The following is a 27,862-nucleotide window of genomic DNA, read 5'->3' as shown; positions in this document are numbered from 1 at the left end:
ACGCCCTGGTGGGCGCTGCAGCAATCCGGGGGGCAGTGATGGCACCTATTAGGACACGGGGGCGTGGCCAGGGGAGGGATGGGGCCTCTTCCCAAGTGCCGCAGACAGGGCTGAGCACTTGAGGCATCTGTTAGGATACAGAGGGTGGAGCTAGAGGAGTAGGTGCGGCTTCTTCCCAAGAGTCCGAGACAGGGCTGAGAATCTATACCTCTCCTGAGGTGCTTGTTGGGACACAGAGGGCGGAGCTAGGGAAGAGCATGGGGCCTCCTTCCAAGAGCCCAAGAAAGGGCTGAGCCTCTATACTTCTCCTGAGAGGCCTTTTAGGACTAAAGGGCGGGCTAGGGGTGGGGGCGGGGCCTCTTCCCAAGAGCGCAAGACAGGGCTGAGCCTCTGTATACCTCCCCTGAGGTGCTTGTTAGAACATGGGGGCAGGGTATAGAGGTTCAGCTCCATCAGGCACTTGGGAAGAGGCCCCACCCCCTCCTCTAGCCCCGTCCCCTGTGTCCTGGAAGGCACCCCAGGACAGGGATAGAAGCTCAGCCTTGCCTCAGAGCTCGTAACTCTGCCCATCCCAGTCCTGGCCGCCCATTTGTGGCCCCACCCACCTCCCCTCCCCCTCTCAGCCCTGCATCTTGGACTAGAGGAGAGGCTCAGCTCCGCCCTTTTGAGCAGGAGCCACATCCACCCCTCTAAGCCGCGCCCCCCTTTCCAGGGGGCACTGAGTAATATTTTTTCTGGAAAGGGGGCGGTAGGCCAAATAAGTTTGGGAACCACTGATCTAAAGTATTCTAAAACCTTTTTAAATTTTCAAACATAAAAATGCTGCATATCTTTGTAGCTGATATTCCATTGTTTTCGAAATAAACATGCACTAAAATCCCAGTATCAAACTACAAACTGGTTTCAACTGAAATCTTCCTTGTCATGGAGATACAATTCATTAAAGTGGCAGTAATTGAGACCCTGACAATAAAATGCATTCTATAATGAAGAGACTTGCTTACTGACCTTATTGTGAAATGACTCTGTTGTTTTCTATCAGTGTTGAAAAACTTTTAGTTCAGGGTGCATGCTATTTGAAAATTTTCTTGTTCCCTCTGCTGTTTTCAGTAGTAACCATCCAGTAATTAAGCTACAATTGCCTTATCTGAAGATAGGTCCCATTTAAAAACTGTAAAATGCATCAGGTTCACTTGTTAGCTGAACGGAAAAGCAGGGTATTTTTGTTAAAAGGCCAGCAATAATTTGGTATAATACCATAATTTGGGATGGGCCTCTTCTAGCAAATGGCTTAACCTCAGCCTCTGTTGCTAGGGAAACTAATGGACATAATTGCAAGAATCTATGTTAAAGAGACAGAGGGTATGAATGTGTAGACTGCCAGAAGAAATTTTGAAAGGTTGTAGCATAATGATAAAATTAAGAAGCTGAAATGTTATCTGAATATGTTGTACTTCCCAATTGCCACAAATTGTAATACCCATATTTCAGGATTTTTTTCTTGCAGATTGTTCATTCTCCATTCAGAGTGTTTCAGTATTTTATGAACAGCTCCTACAAAAACATATGTTGCTCTAATGCATCAACATGTAAGGTTTAATAATCCGTAATATAACCTTAAAATTGCATCACATTCTCCTGGGAATAAAAATAATGTATCTAATGGCATTTTCACATGGATTCGTATTGACCCACAAAAGAGTTAAGGATTAGATCATACCATATAAATCTACTCAATTTTTAGACAAGAATTCACAAAAAGCATGATGGCTTTGACACACTTCATTATATTTCAAGCTATTTAAGTGTCTACACCATCAGTAGGGTGGTATAGATTTCCTACAAAGAGAAGAAGGAATCTGGAGCAAGGTTTGTTAACTTAGCAAGTCTAGGATTGTTGTGTGATGGTTCATAATTGCTATTTTTCTTTGCGCACACATGTGTGTGAATTTCAGGCATGACATTTAGTGTGGGGTTAAGACTAGAGCTGTTGTGGTGAGGTGGATTGAAAGGTCAGAGTTTGAATTTCCATTTAGCCATGGAAACCCACTGGGTAACTTAGGGCAACTCACATTTTCTCAGCCTCAGAGACAAAAACAGCCCCCCCTCCAAGAAAACCCAGTGATACACTATAAATGAGAAACAAATAAAAGGCACAACAATGACAGCTTAATTTGTGAAACCCAGGTTTGCTGGGCAAACCGTATGAGATGTGCCCTATTTTGTTCTAAATTTCTGTCTGATAGCAGAAATATATTATTATTATTAAAATTTTCAGTACAGTTCCATTATCTGGGCAGAGGCCACTAGCGGCTGCTATAGAGATATAGTCCATTTTACAGGGAGGGAATCGAAGGACGAAAACCATTTCCCTATTTTTGCCAGTTATTCCTCCTCCCCGCTTCCTGTATCATAAATAAGGGTTGTTTCCATGACAAGGACATGGGTGGGGGGAATAACAGGAAAATAGGGGAAATGGTTTTCCTCCTTCAGTCCACCCCCATAAAATGAACTATCTTTCTCTCCTAACAGAGTGGTTCTCAACCTGTGGGTCCCCAGATGTTTTGGCTTTCAACTCCCAGAAATCCTAATAACTGGTAAAGTGGCTGGGTTTTCTGGGAGTTGTAGAGCTAAACACCCGGGGGCCCACCGATTATGAACCACTGCTCTAGCACCTCCTTGTGGCCTCCGCCCGGATAATTGAACAGTACTAAAATTTCTAATCTAAGGTGGCTAATACATGAAGGAATAAAGGTTCAACTATCTGGAAATAAAGAATGATGGCAGAAAAATTTGAAAGCAGTAAAGTGGTATGTAGACATACATACATACACTATAATTATGACCTAATTTATCTATACATATATGTATGTATAGATGAATTAGGTCATTATTATAGTGTGCTTGTTTACACTAGTACAGGTTGAACATTGTTTATCTGCAAATTTGAAACACTCAAAAATCCAAAATTGCACACATGGGAGACTGAGAAACAGACACCTTTGCTTTCTGATGGTCCAGTGTGCACAAACTTCATTTAATGTACAAAGTTATGGCGCATATTGTATAGAAAATTACCTTCAGGTGATGTTTATAAGGTATACATGAAACATCAATGAATGTCATGTTTGGGTCCCATTTCCAAGATATCCCGTTAGGTTTATAGTATGTAAATACATGCATTCTAAAATAAAATAAACTGCAACAACCCAGCATCCAAAAAATGTCTGGTTCCAAGGGATACTCAATATGTACTCATATGAACTGTGATTCTTTTGGCACTATATCTTACAATAATCAGGTTGTAGCAGTGACAGACGGTGCCTGATAGCTGAAGTAAATGAGTTGTAAAATGTGTTAGAGGCTACAAAGGACCTTCTTGTTTGTTTTATATGGTCATATACCGCAATACAATATTCACTTATTTAGTCTTCACTTTGAAATATGAAGTATGTCTGCAGGAATGTGAATTAATGCTCCTCTTACTTACCTGCTTAGTGTTTTTATCCTTTGGTCTTAATTTGTTGAAAGAAACACTCCAAATTTTGCGAAAATACAGCTTTCTTGTGAAAAGTAGAAGTCCAAAACACCAAGGCAGGCTTCTATTTTTTGAAGTACACAACATGAGGGAGCAATGTAACTATGTGGAATTAAAGCATATATTTTGCTTCACAAACTATGTTGTTTGAAAACAAATCCCGGCCATTCCATTTCTGGCATTCTTACAGCTTATCTGTATTTTTTATCTTTATTTACTTATTATACTGTAAGTAAATAAAATAGTACACAGATCAAAATATTTATAAACCATAAAAAAGTATCTACTTGGCATAAACTGAGAATTGGCTTAATTCCAGCTATTGCTGCTTCAGTATTTGCTGTTTAAATCTTTCAAAGCTTAATGGGACCAGACTATCAGGAAAATGGTTCTTGAAGTTCAATAATATTGCTACTTCACTCCGTAGTAGACCTCACAACCAATGAAAGGTGAAATCCTACCCAAATTGAAAAAATGCATTGAATCCATGCTACAGTATGCATTTGCAGTGTGTATGTAGCTGCTGCAGTACTTTCAAGTTATTTTGAAGCTGCATTAAATGGTCACTTTAGATGGGACCTTACCGAATGAAAGATGTGTTTTTTACTTTAAAAATCTGATCTGATCAACTACTTTTGATTATTTCTTCATCACTGGATTTTAGTAGTTATTTTAAATACATTGGAAGATTCTTTTTCCTGTAAGGCACCATCACAAGGAACTGGCCTTTTGTTCATGTTTGTATATCTGTATTTATTGTTTGTCATTTTTTATTATTATTGTATACTTGACAGCTCAACTGAGATGTGGCAAGATTAAAAAAATAAATAAAATTATATAAGCATGCACAATGTGTTAAGATATGTGTGGTTGGAGGCTCCTTCTTTGGAGGCTTTTAAACAGAGGCTGGATGGCCATCTGTTGGGGTTGCTTTGAATATGATTTTCCTGATTCTTGGTAGGGGGTTGGACTGGATGGCCGTGAGGTCTCCTCCAACTCTATGATTCTATGATTCTAAGGTCTTTAGCTTCTCTGTAAAAGAATGCTAGCTCCTCAATGAACTATAAATCCCAGGATTCCATAGCATTTAGCCACAGCATTTACAGTGATGTCAAACTGCATTAATTCTACAGTATAAATGCACCCTGACTCAGAACATTGTTCCAACGAAGCTAGTATTTTCTCCGACTGCCAAAATTAAAAATAAATTCCCAATGTATCCAATACTAAACATAACTGCTAGATATTTTGGTAAAATCCTTATACCAATCTTTTTAATTTTGTATAAAAATAAAAATATTATTTGAGATCACCTTGCTTTATATATTTCACATATTATACAGAAAAATTCGAGAATCATAATTGTTCAATAATCTCATTTTCTTTCTCCACTTGGGGTAGCGGAAACAGGCGCTTCCTCATTCTGCATAGCTGTAAGAGTATTTTTTTTGTGTGTGGAGAAAGTGAGAGAATTAATTAATACAATCTATCCTATTGCTTCTGACCCTAGGATGTCATATTCCATCTACCCATTCATTCTACTCCATTTCCTGCCTAAGCTATTAAGTAAAATAAAATCTGTAATAGTTGTACTGCTGAACTGCCAGTGCATTACTGTGGGGGTCACGTGGAAAACTTCTGTGTGTATCGACAACTGCATAGATGAAATGATGGTTTTAGTAATAATAAAAACTCCAAAAAGACAGTATAGCAATGCAGTCAGCCATCCACATTTACTGGAGCTAGGGACACAAGACCTCTGTGAAAGTGAAGAACTACAAATAAAGACATCACTTTTTTTTTTTACTTGAAAGAACACAATTCTAGAATTTTTAGGTCTTTCAACATGACTCTACAGTCAACCTTCATTGGAGGCTGACTACAGAATTGTGTTGGGGGACCTAGAGATTCCTAGACAAGTGTTTCCTCTAGAAATCTCATCCTCCAGCATAACTGGAGAAAGTTGGCCATAGTCACAATGAAGGGCCAAGGAGAGAATATTTTAATCAAAATCTGTGAAAAAATCTGCTCAAGTCAAAACTGCAAATGTAGAGAGACAACTGTACATATCTTCAAGACTTCTATTTCCATTGTCTGGTTCTGTTTTGTTAACTGGGCGGAGGCCACAAGGGGACACTAGAGAGAGAAGAATAATCGGGCTGTGGTGCAGGCTGGAGAGCAGCTGCATTGAATCACTGCAATGAATCACTCTGACCAGGAGGTCATGAGTTCGAGGCCCGCTCGGAGCCATGTTTGTCTTGTCTTTGTTCTATGTTAAAAGGCATTGAATGTTTGCCTATATTTGTAATGTGATCCGCCCTGAGTCCCCTTCGGGTTGAGAAGGGAGGAATATAAATGCTGTAAATAAATAAATAAATAATCCATTTTACAGGGGTGGAGGGTGGGTTGAAGGAGTTAAACCACTTTCCCCTGTTTTCCTCTTATTCTCCCTACCCATGTCATTGTCATCGAAACAACCAATTGCTTATGATATGGGAGGCGGGGGGGAGGACCAGCAAAAATGAGAAAAATGGCTTTCTTCCTTCAACTCCCCTTTCAATAAAATAAACTATTATTCTCTGCCTAAGCTCCCTTTTGGAGTCCGCCCGGATAATGGAACAATACCCACCGTCCAAAACAAAACATCAAAGAGTAAACCCTACCAGCACTCCCTTTTTTTTTTGTTAAAATACCCTCCCTAGTTAACACCTAAGTGCATTATCCCCCCAAGGGCAAGCATGAAAGCTGCTCATTAAACTAAAACTAATTAGATTCTTCTGTTTCTTTTTTTTTAAAGTCTGTTGCCAAAAGCAATATATTTTTGTACTTTAAGGAAGATTAAAGCAGCGGCCTGTGATGTCTCCTTACTAAACAGAATGAACAAAATTATCAATTTCCGTAACTGTCCTTATCTGGAGCCCAGCAAGCTGCTGCTCATTATAACCTGAATGGTTTCTTTATACAAATATTTTTCAACAGAGGCTCTTACTTGTTTGGGAGCCTTGATCTTCAGATGCTGTAGGAACATGAAGCTGGTGGTGTAACTTGATACATCGGAAACTAAAAACAGTTGTTTCTTTTCATGAAAGTGCAGGTTGAGTGATGTGTTTTGGATTTCTTTGTGTTTTTGGATTTGTTTTGGAATAGCTGGATTTGCATATGCATATGTAAGGACATATCTTACTGATAAAATCCAAGTCTAAACAGTAAACACACGTTTCATTTATGCTTTACATACACCTTAGACACATTGCCTATTTTTAAATAAGGTTGTGCATGAACAGTTTGTGTACATTGAACCATCAGAAAGAAAGATGTCACTATCTCAGCCATCCAGGAAGGCAATTTTAGATTTTGGAGTTTTTTGGATTTTGGATTTCTGGATAAGGGAGGCCCAACCTCTAGCGAGTGTAGCATGGATATGGGTCTTCAGTAAATAACAAGCTGTCTCTGACTGGATGTGACAGTGATTCCATGGAAAACTAGCTATTATTTGGGTTGCTGTGAGTTTCCCAAACTGTATGGCCATGTTCCGGAACATGGCCGTACAGCCCTGAGAAAAGAACGCAGCAAAACCAGAACGAAATTGCAGCTTTAAGATATAAAGTGGCTGAGCTATCAGATAGACAAAGAAGAAAAAACTTGAGACTGTCTGGTTTCCCAGAAGAAATTTCTGCAGAGAATTTACAAGTGGAAATAATATTATGGCTTCAAGGTTTAAACATGGAAATAGTGCAAACTCAAATTGAAAGAGTTCACAGAACCTTTCACCATGCAAAAAGGGGAGGCGTAAGAGATATCATAATGGCCTTCACCACAGAAAGTAAACGAGATGAAGTGTTTAAACTCCTTAAAGCAAACAGAGACTTAACATATAAAGGGAAAAAAATAATTCCAAAACATGACCTGTCTCCGGAATCTCTGAAGATAAAAGCTCTTTTAAAAACGTATGCAGACAGACTGACTGCTCATGGGATAAAGTTTTCCTGGGTGTTACCAATGGCTATTCTGGTTTACAAAGACTAGGAAAAATATACTGCAAGAACACCAGAACAAGCTCACTCAGTGCTGGATAAATTGGGCCTTCCGCTGACATCAGAAACAAAAGACTCTACAGAGAAAAAAGGAGAAGAAAGTGAGTCAGAGGAAGGTGACGAAGATGAAGATTAGTGGATTAACAAGACCATTAAAATGAACAAGGACTACAACATCATAATAAGTAGGGACTCTACCTTAGAATCTCTGTGGAAGATGGATGCAGGATTGAATGGACATTATGTTTAAGCTTATGTACAACAAAACTAATATGTATGGCGGGTAGAGGGTTGAAAGCAGGCATATAATGGGCAAAAACAGTGAAGTAACTGTATGGCCTGGAATAGTAATAACAAAGAACGAATAGGAGAGGGAACAGGGGGCGCAGTGCCGCAAGAAATCTCAAATGAAAGGAAAGATTCATTTCCTTAAAATAACATTTGAGAAGGGGGAAGGGGTAACCACAGTAATAAGGGAAGGGAACATTGCAGATGAGGAGCCACAAATATACATAGATAATGGGTGACAAGTTAAAAATGTGTTTTTTAAATACAAACGGGTTGGCTTCAGATCTCAAGCGGTCAAGAATAATACAACTAGCAAAGAAATCGTATTGCAATGTGCTTTGTTTACAGGAAACCCACAAACATCAGAAAGATATCAAACAATTAATAAATATTCCAGGTTGGAGCGTGATAGCTGAAGCGAGAGGTACGAATAAAGCTAGAGGGGTAGCGATTATAATGGAAAACTCATTGAAACTGGAAATATTAGAAACAATAATAGATAAGGAAGGGAGGTACATAGTACTAATATGCAAAATAAATGGCAAGAAATATACAATAGGAAATGTATATGGCCCAAATAAAGGACAAAAGAAATATTTTAGAAAGTGGTTTAGTAAAGTACAGGAAATTTATCAAGGGGAGCTAATAATTGGAGGGGATTTTAATATGGACCTTAGAAAAAACAAAGACCTTGTAAAAAAAATGGAAAATGGAGGACATATTTGAAGCAAATCTCATAAACCAAAAGCCAACATACTTCTCACAAAGTCATAAATCTTTTTCGTGGATAGATTATATATTAATAAAAAATACTAATAGGTCTAGAATTTTAAATATGGAAACACAACCGATCTGGATTTCAGATCATGCACCTATTATAGTGGAGTTAAGGATAGAGGAGCCTGATGAAACGGAGGCAATAAAAACTTGGAGATATAAAAATTTTATAATTAAGACAGAAAAACTTAAGAATGAACTATCAGAAGAAATAAAAAATTACTTCAAAGAGAATAGGGGTTCAGCAAGTACAGAAACAGTCTGGGACACAGCAAAAGCAGTAATTAGGGGTTACTGTATAGCAAAAGAATGGAGAATTTGACGAAAAAATACAGAAAATAATAGATAGAGAAGACAATAGGAAACTAGGAACAGAAATATCGTATCAAGAAATAGAACAGGTTATCGACACACTGAAAAATAGAAAATCTCCAGGAGGGGATGGATACACTGCAGAATTTTACAAAGAAATGAAAGAAATAATAATTCCAGAATTGAAGATTCTATTTAATAACATAATGAAGGGAGGGAAAATCCCTGACACATGGAGAGAATCAGAGATAATAACAGTAAGAAAAAGTGGGAAAGATTCAGAAGATCCCAATTCATACAGACCCATTAGCCTCCTAAATCAGGATTATAAAATATTCACGAAAATATTAGTAAATAGAATAGAAGAGATTATATCCAAAATAGTAAAGGAAGATCAATATGGTTTTATAAAAGGCAGGAATGTTGCGCACCCTATAAGAAATGTATTAAATATCCTTAATCATAACAAAAAAAGAAAGTTTGCACTATTAAAGTTAGACATTTATAAAGCCTTTATTCACTAAACCACAAATATCTGTTACAACTAATGGGTAATTACGGATTTGACATTTCATTTATTAAAATAATAAAAGAGTTATATAGTAATTCAAGAGCAAGAATAAGAGTAAATGAAGGCTTAACAAAATATTTCAAAACAGAAAGAGGTGTAAAACAAGGTTGTCCTCTGTCTCCGCTCCTATTTGCATTAGCAATGGAACCTCTAGCAGATAGAATAAGAAACAACGGCAGGATAAAGGGATATCAAATTAGGAACGAAGAGGTGAAGATAAATCTTTATGCGGATGATATTTTACTAATAATGGAAAACCCAGCAGAAGCTATTCATGAAATACAAATAATATTAAAAGATTTTGAAAGGTATTCAGGATTGAAAGTGAATATGAGCAAATCAGAAATGATGATATACAATATGGGGAAAAAGGAGCAGAAGGAGCTGCAGACAAAAATGGGAGACATAAAAATAATAAGAAATAAAATAAAATATTTAGGTATAACCATTACAAAAGAAATAACTAAGTTAAAAGCAGCCAATTATGGGGCAATATGGAAAAAAATCCAGGAAAAATTAAAAGCCTGGGGAGATAAACAATTAAGTATCCCACGAAAAATATTAGCACTAAAAATGTGCATAATACCCAAATTACTTTACCTGTTCCAAACCCTATCAATAAAAATAGACTATAGACAAATAAAAGAATGGGATAATACCTTGAGAGAATGGATATATGGAAAAAAGAGAAACAGAATAATGAAAAAGATTCAATATACCCCAAGAAGATTACTTGGATGGGGATTTCCAAACCTACAAAACTATTATGAGGCCTTCCAACTAAGATCTTTATTAGAAATAAGTTTAAAGGGAGAAGATAAATGGATAAAAGTAGAGAACGAAATAAATGAAGGGCGGGGAAAATATGGGCTATATACTAGAGATATTAAAGAAATAAAGGAAAAACTAACAGGTCCAAGAAAGATTGAGTTTGAATGTTGGCAAAAACGGCAAAAACTATGGGCAAATAAAATTTCTGGAAAGACCCCAATTAAGAGCATGGGACTCCCTGAAAGGTTGGTAAATACCTTAGAAGAAAAAGGATTAAGGAGGGTAAAAGATATGTGGAAACAAGATGGAGGGATAATTAACTGGCTAGACCTTTTGGAAAAAGGGGGGAAAGAATATTGGTTAAAATTAAGAGGGATCTGGGAAAAAGTAAAAAAAGAGGGTGCACAGCCCACTGAAGAACTGAAGGTAGATAAATTGCTAAATGCAAGAGAAAAAACAAGTAAAGGAACAGTGGCAAAAATATACAATTTAATGGTAGAAGATAAGGAATTTATGATCCGAGCAATACGTAACAAATGGAATGGGGTTAAAATATTAAGCACACAAGAAGTAGACGAAATAATTAGGAACATAAATAAAATAAAAACAGAAAAATATAATGAATTAGAAAAAAAGATGGTTTTAAGATGGTATAGAACTCCTGAACAACTGTCTTATATGATAAAAGGGAAGAATTCAAAGTGCTGGCATTGTAATAAAGAAAAGGGCACTTATTCACATATGTGGTGGGAGTGTTCTGAATTAAAAAAAATTTGGCTAATGATACAAGGGAAAATCCAGGACTTATTACAGATAACAATACAAATTAATAATGATTTGTTACTTTGGGGAGTGCTGGATCATCCAAGTATAAAAACTGAGTGCCAAGAGTTATTGAAAGTAACAATAAGAGCAGCACATGCTGTGATTGCTAGAGGATGGAGAGACAAATCGAAATGGACGTTAAATAATTGGAATGATTATTTGTATGATCAAGTGTTGTTAGATATTACAGGAATTATGACTAACCAAGTAACAAGAATGAATAAACAAAAGGACATTACAAACAGATGGAAAGACTACTTCAACTGGGTGAAAAATGGAGGAGCCAACGATTACATTAAAGAAAAAATACAAAGACTTTACCTGTGGCTGGATCTGCAAGATTAATATAAACATACTGTGGTTGAGGAGGGAGGGTGTGGGTGGTAGGGAGGGAAAAAAATATTGGAAAAAAGGGAAGTAGTGTTGTTATGAATTATGAATTATGAATGTAAAACCCAATAAAAATGTTTTTTTTTAAAAAAAAAACATGGCCGTACAGCCCGGAAAACTCACAGCAACCAATGCTTCCGGCCACGAAAGCCTTTGACAAGACAGATATTCTTTCTCTAACCAAGAGTGTTTCACCAACTTAGAACTACACAGTTGTAATTAATCCCTTGCCCCAATAATAGAAGTATGACATTATACTGGCTTCATTTTACTGGCTAAGGTCAGCATCCCAGTACCTGAGGCTTTGGGGTCAAAATCAGAGACTATGCAATATGACTGGGGGGGGGAGGGGGGTCTTGTGATATCACAAAAATGGAACAGAATTGCTTCAGGAAAGTGTTTAAATTCAACCGACCTGGCAATGTGTTTAAATTCAACTGACCTGGTAATGTGGTAACCCGAAGTCAATGGGAAAGGATCAAAGTATAGCTCAGTAAGGTTGAAGTTCAGGATTGTCTTACAACCCAATGTTTTCCAGTCCAAAACCTGAGACCTATGTTATGCATTAAGTACCAACCATAGATTCTCCCAGCTTTTTTGTTCAAACAAATACATGTTCCATACAGAAAGAATGTGTTCCTGTTTGGAAATAAAGACCAAAATCTTAACTAAAGAGGCTGTTCTCAGATCAAGTTGAAAGGAGAGGATTATTCCTTCTCAATTAGCAAGATGGGATATGGATTATTTAATCTAGCCTACTTGCTTTTAGACATCAGGAGGGAGAAGGGTAGTGTGGAAGGTAAACCCTAGCACCTTGATGAATGGGAGGAAAGTAGGAAACTAATTAAGTATACACATCTCTGCAGGTTCTATCATCAAAACAAAGTTGGTGCTGTTAATTGCCATAAGACGTGAGAGGGATCTAGGGCTCTTAGTAGGACAAGCAAGCTTGTTTTCTGCTGCTACAGAGAGTAGGTCATAGATTCAAACAATAGTAAACGGGATTCCACCTAAACATTAGGAAGAACTTCCTAATGGCAAGAATTGTTTGAGGGTAGAATATGTGGCCTCAGGACCTAATCCCACTCATTCTGGGCTCTGTTTACATGCGCTTTGGAGTCCCTAGGAGACCATCACAGGATGTAAGGGCACTTCCGCAGCACATGGTGACAGAGCCCAGAATGTGTTTTGAGGAGTTGGGTGCTACCCGACTCCAAATGGGGCAAAGTGGGGAAGAGATTGAAGTTGACTAGGAAAGGACATGGGCCCAGAAGATGGATCCTGAATGGGGTAAGAGGGTTCCCTCTAATTCCCCCTACTCCGCCCCAGCCCCACTCATAGGATGTGGGTGGTGAAGCCCTTCTCTGGAGGTCTTTAAACAGATACTGAGGGGCCATCTGTCAGGGCTGCTTTGTTAAGTTATTCTTGAATGGCAGAATGGTTTAGAATGAACGGCCGTTGTGATCTCTTCGAATTTTATTATTGTGTTATACTAAGTTGGTTTCAGTTTATGGTGACCCTACAAATAAGAGTCATCTTAGATGGTCCTTTATCAGCAACAAATCAGTGAAGCCTTGCAAATTATAGCTGAGGTGGAGATCTGCACACAACCCTTTCCTCTTGCCTGAAGCTGAGCCCACCAAGATGGGAGAATTTGCCTTTTCATCTCCTTCCTAGAGATGACTCATGAAAACTAAAGATTTAGCACCAGGCCCTGAAATGCAGTACAGTAGAGTCTCACTTATCCAACATAAACGGGCCAGCAGAATGTTGGATAAGTGAATATGTTGGATAATAAGGAGGTATTAAGGAAAAGCCTATTAAACATCAAGTTAGATTATGATTTTACAAATGAAGCACCAAAACATCATGTTAGACAACAAATTTGACAGAAAAAGTAGTTCAATAAGCATTAATGCTATGTAGTAATTACTGTATTTATTAATTTAGCACCAAAATATCACGATGTATTGAAAACATTGACTAGAAAAATGCGTTGGATAATCCAGAACGTTGGATAAGTGAATGTTGGATAAGTGAGACCCTACTGTAGTTCTATTTTTTAGTGTTCGGGCAGGTGAAAAGTAGAGCTGTGAAAAGATTCATTTTTCAAAACATGCTTCGGCCGTTTCAGCCAGCCGTAATGGAACAGGCTCTGCCACCATTTTTTTTCTGGCTGCAAAAGACTACATGGCTGCCGAAAATGACTGTTTTCTGTTTCTTTTGGCTACACGCGGAGCGCAGAGAGGCAGCCACGTGCTCATATGAGCCCTGCCTGTTCAGCCAATCAGAACAGAAGAAAGTCATTATGTATCTTTTAGCTAAGCTGGGCTTTCATTTTTCTGTTGCGAGCAGGCTTCTGAGAGAGACAGATTGGTGATTTAAATTCTCAGTGCCGCTCACAGCTCTGCATGGCTTGGCTTGCTTTTTGACTTGAATAGCAATAAAAAGCAGTTTTCTTTCTGCACACTTAAGAAACTGCCATCGATGGTGTTCTTCACATGAGGCAAGCTTCAAATGTGGGGTATCTTACCATTTCTAAAGTCACCATAACATGAAGAGGTTATATCTTTTTAAAAGAATGGCTATTAGCTAATGCTCCTTCAGGTGGTGTGGCTCCCACTGAAATAAGTGTTTAAAAAGGGTGCCTCCCTTAACTCAGCTTCATTGAAAGGATGTTGAGGGCAAATGATCCCAGAAAGAGTGGTTTCTTAAGTCTGGTGCCTTTAACCCAGGCCTTATTGAAGGATACAAGGAGAAAGAATCCCAGAAAGGATGGGAGGCTTCCCGTCTTTCCATAAGGAAAGATGTGTTGAGTTGGCTTAAAGAGGCTTCCACCCATGTCATGTGATGCGGGGGAAGCCAGGACTGTGCCGCCTCTGGCAATGTGAGACCCAAATTGAGGAAAAAAGGAAGAGTGGAGGAAGGGAAAAATAACCAAGTCTCCCTTAAAACAGGGTTGTTGTATGTATTCCGGGCTGTATGGCCATGTTCTAGAAGTGTATGGCCATGTTCACTTCTAGAACATGGCCATACAGCCCGGAATACATACAACAACCCTGTGATCCCGGCCATGAAAGCCTTCAACAACACATCTCCCTTAAAATCTGAACCCAGTTGGCTTGAGGCTTGATGCAGCTTAGGAAAGAAGGGTGAGTGAAGGAAAAATAGCCAGGCCTTCCTTTTCAAAGCCTGAACCCAGCCAGCCTACTGAGGCTTAGGCTTCCCTCAGTGTAATGAAGGGGATGAGGGAGAAGCCTGGATGGTGGCGGGATGTGGGGCGAGCATCACCAGCGGCAAGTATGAAGAGGTCCAAAGAGAAAGGATCCCAGAAAGGATGGTTTATCAAATATAATGCCTTTAATCCAGGTCTGTTACATGTGTAACAAACCCACAAATTCTTTTGTATTAAGCCAGTATGTTTTTGCCCCCAACTTGGAATTTGTGAGATAGGAATGCAATTCCTCACGGATCAAGATGAATACTTAGGGTAGTTTTCTCCCTACAGCATAAAAAAATGAATATTTGTTCACAAGAATATTTCTTCCCACTGTGCACTATTTTGAGTGTGGAGATGAGGCTGAGGTGAATGGAAAGATAGTATGCTTCTGTCATAGAATGGGCGTGTGTCAAATTTAATACCTCTTAGATTGTATTTTGGCTACATTTGGCTACCAGGAAAACACAGAGAGGTATTCTAAAATGTATGAATCATTATAATTAGCTAATTGGATGAGGGCTTGGGACTATACCTAAGAAATAACTATTACAAAGTTATTATCTAAGTTTTGACTAAGGATGCATCTACTTGGGAGTTGTAGTTTTACAAGATCTTTAGTCTGCTCTGCTAGTGCCTCACCAAATTACAACCCCCATAATTTCATAGCATTGAGCCATGGCAGTTAAAGTGGTGTCAAACTGCATTAAATCTACAGTCGAGATACATGCTGAGATACCATTGATAATGGTATCAATTTTATATACTACAGTTCAGTTCATCGAATGTATGAAAGCTCATGCCCTGACAAACACATTAGTCATTAAAATGCCACAAAGTTTCTTGCCTTTTTTCACAGTAAACTAAACATGGCTACTTCTTTAGAAATTATTCTACTTATTTACAGTTTGTTTTCTTCCCTCAGATTTTCTCTTACCCTAATGGTTTTTGTGAACTGTGGAGGCGGTGGTTACTGGTTTTTCGAGCATGCTTCATGGAATGGTATGACACAATTTCCTTTTGCTATGCCTCACCCCAAGAATTTTACACCAATCAGCAATCTCATTATTGATCTCCAAAAGAAAAAGGAATTGAGATGGACTACCATATCCTCTCTAGGTAAAGAGTATTTAACAATGAACTCTGCTTAAACTTCATAAAAGCCTCTTCAGCAAATCAGCAGAAAAAATATTGATCTTAAAATAAGCATGTGAATGCTAATTGTGTTTTGCCTTTCCACTGGAGGACCATTACTTTATTTAGCTAGAGTTCATTCTTTAATTTTATTGTCTCAGTGCATTGTCTATGAGGCCATTTTCTTTAGGTTTAAGCAAGGTCTATAACAGCTCCGTTTTGCTGACCCTTTCTTTTCACAAGAAGTATATTGACTTCTGAGAGCTAGAGAAGCTTTTAAGATCATGTTACAGTCGCCCAAATCCAAGTTACATATTGTGTAACAATGGTTTCCTGTTATTGGGCTCTCAGTTAAATGGATTAGCATGATGCCAAGTACAATAATTGCCTCGCTCTGTATTTTAGCTCAGAAATCAATTGGCGGTTCTTCTGAGCTGCCATCTTCATAACACAGGCTTTAATTACATGCACAGTTTAATCTGAGAAAACCACATGTATTTTCCAGTCCAGCATCACTCATGAGAGTATTGGTTTGGTGGATCTCCTCTTACAACTTGTCAACGCTCAACAAATGTTTTTTGAAATGCTCCTCTTTCCCTGCCAATTGGCATAAGGCCACCAAAACGGTGGAACAAAGTTAGATAAATCTTTCTAACGTTTGTTTAGCATAGTTCCTGAACACAAAAAGGAGTTATGATAATATGCAAGGGTGATTCCCCTTTATGTTGTGTCCTTTCCATTTTCTGACATGTGTATCAGGACAATATTGTACTTGCATGACCATTTGCTTGAGCTCAAGCCCACTGGTGAACTATTAGATCAAACACTGTCCACCAAGCATTCATAATAGCCTTCCAAGTAGTTATGACTTGCCTGTTTTTTGAAAAGCAGGCAAACAACAACATATGTAATTTTATAGAACTTCTGATAAACTCCTACACGTTGCTAGCAGCAGGCAGTGTTTGGCTTGGTAGTCCATAAGCAAGGCAGCACAGCTATGGTATGGGCCACAATGCTGTAACAGGTCACATGGAGTTGGGCTCTTAAAAAAATGAATCTTCATGTTATGTAATACTTCATAATAACACTTGGATTGATTCATGGAAGATGTGCCTAGCAGTGCTGATTTGCTGCTGAGCTTTAAAAAGTTAATTTTGGTGAACAAAAAATCTTTCAAATAATTGAGCTACTATGGCATCTAACTCTAATGGGTTATGATGGTTAAACTGAACTCCCATTGAATAAAGGCAGTATGTCTTTAGTGATCAAACACTGGGCACAAATGTGGGATGATAGTCACCTTTGTGTCCAGGGTGTGAACTTTCAAAGCTATTAAATTCAAATCCATTAGAAATGAAATTATGGATAAATTTATTTTTACAAAGTTAAACTAGAAGTAGATTTTAGTCAATGGTTGCACAACAGATTTTGCTGCCTGAAAGAAAACCCTATAATCAAAATAACTTAAATATAACCATGATGCAATACGTGCTATCCTAATCAAACATAAAGCATGAATCAAATATCACCTGTAAAATTTTCAAAACTTGCTTCCAAAACTTCTCCCTAGTATTTTGCTTTGACAATACAATACATAACTGAATATCCTTCTCCCAGTTGGCAGATATTGAGCTGTAGGCAGGCCTGTAGCCAGGATTTTGATTCGGGTGGGGGGTGGCTGGGATTTTGGCTCGGGGGGGGGGGGGGGGGGGGGGGCTGAGTCTGAGTGAGAGAGGATCTACCCTAGCAAACCTTTTGTATTTTTATCCCAATATCCCCATGCATATGGGATATATTGAGCATGGCGATCAGATCATGATACGAATAAACATAACAGTTTAAATAATAAATGTAAGGCATTCTTGCAGACAATCCTGAGAATTTGGGGGGGGGGGTGCTGAAGCCCCTCAAGCGCCCCGCCCCCCCTCTCCTGGCTACATGCCTGGCTGTAGGTTTCTTGAAATTGGCTTATATCTTAGTTTAGCCACTACATTCATTTGTAAACTGTATTTGGGAATGATGAACACTTTAAACCTTTCAATATTTTTTAATTGTAGGACTGACAGTTGCAGATCTGGTCATGCCATGGTAAGCTATCAAAAGTTCACTAAAATTATTTCCTTTTGATTCTTAGATACTTGATCTTATTAGTTCTTAGAAAAAGTTCATACATTCATGTACTTCCATTAATTATCACATACAGTTAACACATATACTTGCTGATCTGTAACTGAGCATAGAGATTGTCAGACAAGTATTGTAATTTTTAAAAATGTTAGATAACGTGAAAGAGGTAATCATTCACACATGCAAGTCCTCACTTGAAGATGTACTTGCATGCTTATTTGAACCTGCCCCAAAACGTCAGTAGTCTTCTACACACCATCAAACTATCACTATAGTCAACACACACTAAGGTACATCCAATAAACAAAGTAACAATTAGCCAGCATGGTGTAGTGGTTTGAGCATTGAACTACAACTCTGGAGACAAAGATTTGAATTCCCACTTGACCATGAAACCAACTGGATGATCTTAAGCTAATCATTCCCTCAACCTCAGAGAAAGGCAATGGCAGACTTCTTGTGAACAAAACTTACCAAGAACATTTTGTGATAGGTTTGTCTCAAGTGCGGCTGGTGGGGACGAGGGAACGAGCCTTCTCGGCAGTGGCCCCCCGGCTCTGGAATGTGCTGCCAAAAGAGATCAGGCAATCCCCTACATTATCCAATTTCCGAAAGGAACTGAAGACCTGGTGGTGTTGGCAGGTTTTTGAGTAATTACATTGGAATACCGCTGATTTTTAGGCCTGAATATGTTGCACAAGATTTCTCTAGCCTAAAATGATATATTTTAATATATTGGGTTTATGGTTCCTGTCCCCTTGATCAGGTCATGGAAGTGTTATTTATTGCTATAATTGTATTATTTTACATTGCTTAATAATGTGTTATTATGTTGCTATGTAATGTTTGTGTTGTTTTTATAATTGGAAAACTGCCCTGAGTCCCATCCGGGAGATAGGGCGGTATATAAATAAAGTTTTTTTATTATTATTATTATAAGCCAGAAATAGAGCACATAGCATCCACAAAACCTGTTGGTCAAGACTTCTTTGTTGAGGGAAGCCAAACAGACTTTGATAGAGATGAAATTGCTTGATTCACTCCACTGAGTTGCTATGCTGCTGCTGCTCAGTCATTTAGTCGTTTCCGACTCTTCGTGACCTCATGGACCAGTCCACGCCAGAGCTTACTGTCGGCCGTCACCGCCCCCAGTTCCTTCAAGGTCAACCCAGTCACTTCAAGGATCCCTTCCATCCATCTTGCCCTTGGTCAGCCTCTCTTCCTTTTTCCTTCCATTTTCCCCAGCATCGTGATATTTTTCAAGCTTTCCTGTCTCCTCATGATGTGCCCAAAATACTTCAACTTTGCCTCTAATATCCTTCCCTCCAGTCAGCAGCCAGGCATTATTTCCTGGACTATGGACTGGTTGGATCTTCTTGCGGTCCAAGGCACTCTCAGGATTTTCCTCCAGCACCAGAGTTCAAAAGCGTCTATCTTGCTTCGCTAAAGGGACCCTAGAATGTTTGCCAATGCCATTGCCATGGAATAGAAGACGAGCTCATAGTAGATTCCGAAGCAGTTGCCTGTCAGATGAGGGATGCAGCCTATGTGCCAGCCCCAAGGACTGGATTGTTCTAACTTTTGGTATTTAAATATATATTTTAAGAATCTTATAGAGTGCCCAGTTAACAACATCTTTAATTCTATATTCCCCCATAGCTTTCACCATTATTTTCCATATCAGAAAAAGTGGTAAAAGCTCAAAGGCCAACATAGCTGTCTGACTTCTTTTGCTGCCTGTTTTAGAAGCCTTGCATCCAGAAGCACCTTTGGTCTAGATCAGAACTTCTTAAACTTTTTCCACTTGGGACCTCTTTTGTCCTGATAAAAATTTGCGTTCCCCTGGTATATCTAAAATAGGTATAAGAACCTATTTACTGGTAACAAACCAGCATTTGCAAGGCTTGCTAAACAGGCTAACTTTCTTTTTAATGAAGTTCAGCTGAAGCATCATCTGCAGAGTCTGCTGTGAACACTGCACAATAGATCCATGCAATAGGTGATGTTCAGAAAAAAAATCAGGATTACAGCATTGAGCTAAGGGGACCCTATCTGGGGTTAGAACCAACAGTTTAAGAAGCCCTGGTCTGGACCACTTGGCTCATTCAATTGATGGGTCATATTGTAAAACAGCAGTTCCTTTTCAAAACTGCTTTTTACTTGTTGAAATAATAATGATAAAATCAGTGTGAATTTCACCATCAGTGCTGTATGATTTACAAATGATTCCTGGTCCTGAAATTTATTATTAAAATCACATATTTTGTTAGACTTTGCTATATTAGCAGTTATATTGGTAATAAATTTCACGTTCAAGCATCATGGTTTAGTGATTTGGGTGTAGGATTAGGACTTTGAAAGAAGAGGGTTCAAATCTCAGCTCAGGCATGTAATCTTGGGTCAGTTACACTCTCTCAGTCTCAAAGGATGGCAATAGAAAACTTCTCTTAATAAATCTTTCCAAGAAAACCCCATTATAGGTTTGTCGTAGGGTTGTCATAAGTCTGAAATGACTTGAAGGCACACAGCAACAAAATACCTTTCAAGGCACAACAAATGCAACCAAAGAGTCCAATTTTGATGACTTCCAAAGTTGCCTGATAATTGCCTTAAAAGGGTTTAGGAACCAAGCTCTGTTTCAAAATTGTTCCTATTTAGGTTCTCATTCTTAAGATCTAGTAACCTTCAAGATGTTTGAATTTCCTTGGTACCATATTCTTCCATCTCTATTAGTCTGTCAAACCTAAGGTACAAGCTATAAATCTAAATAGTCTCTTGGTTTTATATTCGCCCCAATATCTGTCTATGACTGTCAAATCCTCGAACTCAGCAACTCATCAGCATCATATCCCCTTCTGCATTTTGGCCCAGTCATCAAGGGGGGTATTCATTTTTGCTTCTGCAATAAAACCCCACAAATAATGGAGTTTATTTAGACCCCTTGCTTTAAGTAAGCAAGTTTTTAATCTAGCATGTGTGCATTCCTGTAATGTAGGTTTGATGTTAATGGGTTGTAAAGTGGGTAATAATTTTCTTACTGGCCCCTTCAATCAGATTAGATCATGTTATTGACCATGCTGTTCGTTTTATAACCACAATCATATTGTGGAGGAAGATCTTTGGCAAGTTGCACATTTGTAAGTGCCCATTAAGGCAAAGAATGACAGATCTGCACATTTGGCATTTTCTTTTTTAAAAAATGTCTTTCCCCCTATGGACTGTTTTCCTGGCCACATCCTATATTAGCAAGTTTGCAATTGTCTTGGGTCTTCATGCTATGTTGCTGGACAATACTTGATTTTTCAGAACATTCTTTTTATAAGACATTTCTTTAAAGTACCATCATTTAGTTGAATTGTTTCTTGATTTTAACAGTGATTAAAATATGCAGCAAAATCTGGCCAAGGGACACATACAGCCCTTTGGGAACCCCAAGTATGCCCTCTAAAACCCTCTAGAAAGGCATGGGCAAACGTTTTTGTCTTGGGGCTGCATTGTGAGCCTGGCTGAGAGAACCGGGTCGGGAGAGAGGGCGGCCAGGTACATGTTGGGTGGGATGGGCATGGGAGGGGGCAGGGCCGAGAGAGACTGAGGCAGGGCAGGGCCCATGCCATCTTCAAATTGTCCTCCTCGCATAAGGATGGGGATGCTCAGCCCATCCTTGTGCTGGGAGGAAAATGAGACATGCGACGACTGCCCAATCCTGCTCCTACAATCTTTGAGCTGTCCTCTTGGCATTATGTTGGTAGAAGGGCGAGACAGGTGTCAACCGAAAGCATTCTGGAGGGCTCTTAGTCATTTTGTGCCTTTCTCAGGCCATCCTCTTAGCATAAGGACAGAGCCACTCACACAGTCCTTATGTCAGGAGGAGGACGAGACATGTGATGGCTGAGAGTGCTCCAGATAGCTCTCAGCTGCTGTGTGCCTTCCTCCCCCATCCTTTTTTCATAAGGATGTGGAGGACTATCATGTCCATATGCTGAGAAAACAGAAACTATGGAGGGCCTGAGGTAAGCACCCAGGGCCTTAGTTTGCCCATACTTGCTCTAGAACATCCCAAAGCCTTTCGACACCAACACAATTCTAATTGGAGGATGTTAATGTTCAGGACATTTTTTTTGCTTAAAAATAGTCCCTAAAATAAAAAAAAAACTTTAGACCCCGCCCTATCTTTCAAACAGGGACTTGGAGCGGCTTACAGCCAAAGCTGGCAAAACCACCCCAAAATAAAATAACTTGCCTCCCTAACCTGCCCAAGCACCCCGACATCCCCCTAATAAGAAAAGAGGGCAAAATTCAATAACATGGCAATATTCAATCATTTCAGACATATCAAAATCAGTGTGGCCCACAGAGTGAGTTGGGAGGTTGAAATAGCCCTGCTCCCCCTGTGCAGTTGTCAATGTTAATTAAAATCTCCTAAGATCCTATTGTTTATATCTTAAATAATATAGAAATCCATGTCTTTAATATTAACCTTTTCATCTGTCTATCATGTTTAAGGCTAGCCTTACCATTCAACAAAGTGAGGCAGCAAAAGACAATTAGCTATCTGACTTTTTGTCAGGAAGGGTGAGAGAGATTTGTCGAATTTTATGCCACCGGCAGCAAACTAATTGGATTGGCTTTGGGGATTACATGAATTGACTTTGGGGAGGGGCACCATTTGCCCCCCGAGCCCTGATTACATTTTCACTTTGAATTAATAGAATATTCAATTGTCATTACATATTACCCAATTTATCATGGAAATCCCCACTTCTTAATGGTAGGAATAAAGCCAAAAACTATTTTTGTTTGGCTTAATGTATTATAGGAACCCAAATATTATGATTTGTCATACATTATTTATTTATTAAAATATTTATGTCTTCTCTACCAAAGGATCTCAGGGATGCACATATTAAAATACCTTTCATAGAAAGGAAGTAATAAAAGTGTGCTCTGCAACATTCAGAATAATTAATGCAAGGGGAAACCACTCTTTAGACTTGGGTTCCCTTTGGAAATCAAAACATTCTCAGTCTCTTCTGTAATTAATTTTGTGTATATGGAGGCTAAAGCCAACTGCTCTGCCACTCCCATGTCTATTTCATCTATCATTCATGATTGCATTTTTAAAAAATCCTGCTCACACTTAAAACTTCCCATTGGAATTGGCATGCCCCAAGGAGAAGTAGGGGGTTCACTACCCCAAGGTAGTTGGGGAAGCTACAGTATTTTACTTCTGCTCTTCACTCTGCAACATACAAGGTTGCATCTCCACTGTAATCCTTCAAGGGCATCTTTGATTTATGGTGGCCCTATCACAGAGGTTCTTGGTAAGATTTAATCAGAGGAGGTTTATCATTGTTTTCAGAGTATGACTTGTCCAAAGCCACCCAGGAGGATTCAGTGATTGAGCCAAGATTCATACTGTTTCATAGTTCTAGTCCAACACTTAAACCACTGAACCATACTGGCTGATAAATGCAGAAAAGGGATGATGCCACCATGCCATTGTTATTGAGTTGGTTGGCCCTAACAAGCATAGCTGGTTGTGAGGAACACTGGCAACTGTGATTCAATAAAATTATATCCACAACCACTACCATCTTTTTAGATACATGAGGTGAAATTCTCTCACATAATGCATTTTTGGAGCCCCTGGTGGCGCAGCGGATTAAACCACTGAGCTGTTGTACTTGCTGACAGAAAGGTTGACAGTACAAATCCAGGGAGCAGAGTGAGCACCCACTGTCAGCTCCAACTTCTGCCAACCTAGCAGTTTGAAAGCAAGCAAATGTGGGTAGATCAATAGGTACTACTCCAGCAGGAAAGTAACAGCACTCCATGCAGTCATGCCGGCCACATGACCTTGGAGGTGTCTAGTGTCTACGGACAATGGCAACTCTTCGGTTTAGAAATGGAGATGAGTACCAATCCCCAGAGTCAGACATTTACTAATGGATTCTTATCTATTTGTCAAGGGGAAATTTTGTTATTGTTTTGCCTTCAAGTTGTTTCTGACTTCTGGCAACCCTAAGGTGAAGCTCTCATAGGGTTTTCTTGGCAAGATATGTTCAGAGTGTGTCTGCCTTCCTCTGAGGCCAAGAAAGTGTGACTTCTGCAAGGTCACTCAGTGGGTTTTCATGGCTAAATGGGATTCAAACCCTATTCTCAAGAATCATAGCCCAATGCTCAAACCATTACATCACAATGGCTCTTTTCCTGGAGAGAAATGTACTTCCTTACAAGCATGGCATTCAGAGCATTAAACATTTTACTGCATGTGGTCTTCCATGGATTTGAATCAAAAACTTAAAAGGAAAGTTAATGAGCATTCTATCTGAGCCAGGTTTTTAAATCTCTTTGATGCTTAGGTTTGTTTTCATCATCGGCACATCAGTAGCACTGGCTTTCTATGCAATGATGAAAAGAGGAGTGAGTCGTATCCAACTCTTTCGTAAACTGACTTGGAGGACCATGATCTTACTAGTGATAGGGTTCTGCTTCCTTAACTACGGACCAGCAGATGGTCCATGTAAGTATAATTTATTTTCTGCTATTAATTGTTTAATAGTGTTTGTTGTTTAACCATTAAGAGCACTAGCACTTCCTTTGCAATGGAGAAAAGTGAAACTGCATTACAGTATATCTCCCCTGCCTAGAGTTTTGAAAAAGTTATTTGAACTATGTGTCCCTAAATACCCAACAGCATGGCCTCTGGGAGTTGTAGTCCATAGTATAACTTTTCTACACACAGGCCCTATGTTTTTAAAACTAAATGTGATTTTGAGAGAGGATAGTCAATTATCTGTCCCATAGCTGTCAGGGGAGAAAACACAATTTAGGATCTTATCACATTGTGTTATACTCCATTTATGAGACCCTTTGCCTGCAATTCCAAATGGGTCCTCTCACATGATGTGTGTCCCATTCCGTCAGCAATCTATTGGAATCAAACAGTCTCAGAAATGGAGTAACTGTGTATGGATCCTAATCATGTTTTTTGATTTAATATGATTATGAGGTGCTGTTTTTACATGTGATTGTAAAATCAGTATGCACCCCGTCAGATATGCTGTGACCTCTCTATTGCGGGCATGTCTGGGGGGCAGATTCTGCTGATCCCAGGAGTCTTCATGAGAGATACAGACGCCATTTCTCTTTTGGTGATTGCTGTGGAAAGACTTGTGGTATTATCAAAACAGGAATTACTGGTTTACCTTTCTTCTTTATTTTCACTGAAATCTGAGCAATTTCTTCCCTCCACTGGATCTGTAAAAAAGACACCAGGACTTGCCCATTTGCACCAAAGGGTAGCGATCAAGGAAATCTATTTCTGTGCAGACGCAAGATCTTCTAAAATCTTGCAAGAACGGTTGTTTAAAACTTCCAGGCTATGTCACCGCGCAATCTTAGAAACCTTTTTTTAAAAGGCCACAATGATGTAGAGAGGCATTCAAATGGATTGGGGAAAGTGTGATGGGTTTAATTTCAAAACGTAAGAAAAATGTGTGACAGGGTTTGTATGCATCCCTTGTGAATACAGTATATACATCCAATCCTAAAAAAACTACAAGATGTATACCAATTTAGCATTAGAAATTGTTTATGTGATAAGGTCCCCAGTTATACTGGCCAAACTAGATACAACTACATCTGGGTTTTAAATGAACTAAATGCAAATTGAACCCTCCCCCCCCCCCCCCAAGTTTTCACTGAACTGCAGCACATATATTAGGGAGATTTAAGCCCTCCTTTAAGGACACAATTCTAATGAAAAGTATCTATTTACCACCATATTTATTTAGGTAGAATAAAAGCCTCACTAAGGGAATACTCCAATACAGGAGTAAGAAGGACAACAAGGCCATCTTAAAGGTCCTTATAGTTCTAAAGGACCTTTTCAAATACACAACAACGCTGCTGTGATTCACTTTAATAGCTATGGCTCCATCTGTAATAGAAGTTTAAGGAGATGCTTAAAATTCTTGGCCAGAGAACTTTAGCATCTTTGACCAAATTACTTCGACCAACTTGGACCCTCCAAGACCATTTATCACTTGAGATGAGCTAAGAAGTTTCATCCATTACATTATATGAAGCAGAAAGGACAGTAGGAACCAACAGCAAGAGGGATGAGGCATGGGAGTTTCTCAGTCTGAACCACCATTTCTTTTTCCAACAGGAAATGAAATAATCTCAGCTGATAGAGAACTGGGCTGGGCTGTGGTGCAGCTGGTTAGTAGCCACCTGCAATAAATCACTATGACCAAGAGGTCATGAGTTCGAAGCCAGCCCATGTTGGAGTGAACATCCGACTATTAAAAAATAGCCCTCCTCGTTGTTGACCTAAGCAACCCGAAAGATAGTTGCATCTATCAAGTAGGAAATTTGGGTACCGCTTATGCGGGGAGTTTAATTTAACTAATTTACGACATCATAAAAACATCCAGCAGTGTTTGGAATGAGGAAGTATCCATCAAGGACTCAGTGTCACAGTGGATGATGAAGCAGCTGCTCCCCCTGTGGCCGGAATAGAGCAAACCCTCAGTGAGCTGAAGCTGGAGAATGTTAAATTGCCTCTGTGTCTCTGTCTCTTAGTTCACATGGCATTGAATGTTTGCCATGTATGCAGGGCCGGCCCGAGATAATTATAATTATTAAGCGGGGGGAAAAATTGCGCCCCCGTGCTGTGGGAGGCGTGGCCATGCACCGCGGGAGGCGGGGCATGGCCAGACCTGGCCCTGCTTCCCACGCCGTGGCCCCGCCTACCGCGCTGCTTGCCCTGACCCTGCCTCTCACGCAGCATGGGAGGCGGGGTCAGGGCACGTGGGATGGGAGGCGGGGCTCCGCCCAGACGAGGGCCCCTCTCCCGCCCCACGCACCCTGGTCCAGGCCAGCTGATCAGGAAGCAGCGGGAAAGTCCCTACAGGCCACGGCGACCGCAGCCTGGAGGGACTCCCGCTGCAGCCTGGCCTGCTGGGCCAGGCTGACTGAGCGAGGGTGAGCGGCACGGGAGGCAGGGCCAACCCTGGCCCCGCTTCGCGCGCTGCTCGCCCTGACCCCGCTTCTCACACAGCATGGGAGGCGGGGCCAGGGTGCGCGAGGCAGGAGGTGGGGCACCGCATAGATGGGGCCCCGCCTCCCGCCCCACGCGCCCTGGCCCGGCTGGCTTTGCCCAGGTGGCCAGGCTGCAGCAGCAGAGCTCACTCGCCACCGAACAGGCCTTCCTGTTCGGCAGCGAGTGAGCCCATGGTTCCCGCCGGGGGAGGGGGGAACCTCCACGGTGCCCCCGGGGACCATGCACCCGAAGCGGCTGCCTCAGTGGCCTCCTCTTTGGACCAGCCCTGCATGTATGTGTACATTGTAATCTGCCCTGAGTTCTCTTCGTAGTGAGAAGGATGGAATATAAATACTGTAAATAAATAAATAAATACAAGCCGCAGGATGTAGACATGGCAATTATAATTGAGTATACCATTATAAATGTGTAGTCAGAAAGGACCCTGAGTCAAGAGCACAGTACCTTCTAAACTCCTCATAACCTCAACTTGGACAGAAGGACAGGGTTTTGGCAATCCTTAGGCCTCCATAGGTAATGACCTAAATACCCTAAGGCACTGATTCTGAACCTGTGGCTCCCCAGGCGTTCTGGCCTACAACTTCCAGAAATCCCAGCCAGTTAACCAGCTGTTAGGATTTTTGGGAGTTGAAGGTCAAAACATCTGGGGACTCATGGATTGAGAACCACTGCCCTAAAGGCACTAGATCCAGACTGCTATTGGAAGCTAAGCAAGGTCAGCTCTGGTTAGTACTTGGGAGATCACCAAGGAATTGTTGGTGCTTTAAGTTGTATTCCAGAGGAGGTAAAGGTAAAGGTTTCCCCTGAC

At 40.0% G+C, this 27,862-nt stretch overlaps 1 protein-coding gene across 5 annotated transcripts in view; it reads left to right on the top strand.

Annotated features, from left to right (window-relative positions):
* Window positions 1–27,862, top strand: part of LOC103279643 (heparan-alpha-glucosaminide N-acetyltransferase) — a 258,014-nt gene that overhangs the window by 99,445 nt on the left and 130,707 nt on the right. For 4 of the 5 annotated variants that reach the window (XM_062975853.1, XM_062975850.1, XM_062975852.1 and 1 more), the window contains 3 exons: window positions 15,649–15,725; window positions 17,915–17,945; window positions 24,347–24,507. In XM_062975853.1, the coding sequence (XP_062831923.1) occupies window positions 15,665–15,725; window positions 17,915–17,945; window positions 24,347–24,507 (253 nt within the window). In that variant the 5' untranslated portion in view covers window positions 15,649–15,664. Of the gene's footprint in view, window positions 1–8,208; window positions 8,285–15,648; window positions 15,726–17,914; window positions 17,946–24,346; window positions 24,508–27,862 lie in introns of all 5 variants that reach the window. The other variant, XM_062975851.1, reaches the window with a different exon arrangement.

This window comes from Anolis carolinensis, chromosome 3, assembly GCF_035594765.1.
Source record: "Anolis carolinensis isolate JA03-04 chromosome 3, rAnoCar3.1.pri, whole genome shotgun sequence".
NCBI lineage: Eukaryota > Metazoa > Chordata > Lepidosauria > Squamata > Dactyloidae > Anolis > Anolis carolinensis.
This window is presented reverse-complemented; position numbering and strand designations above follow the sequence as displayed.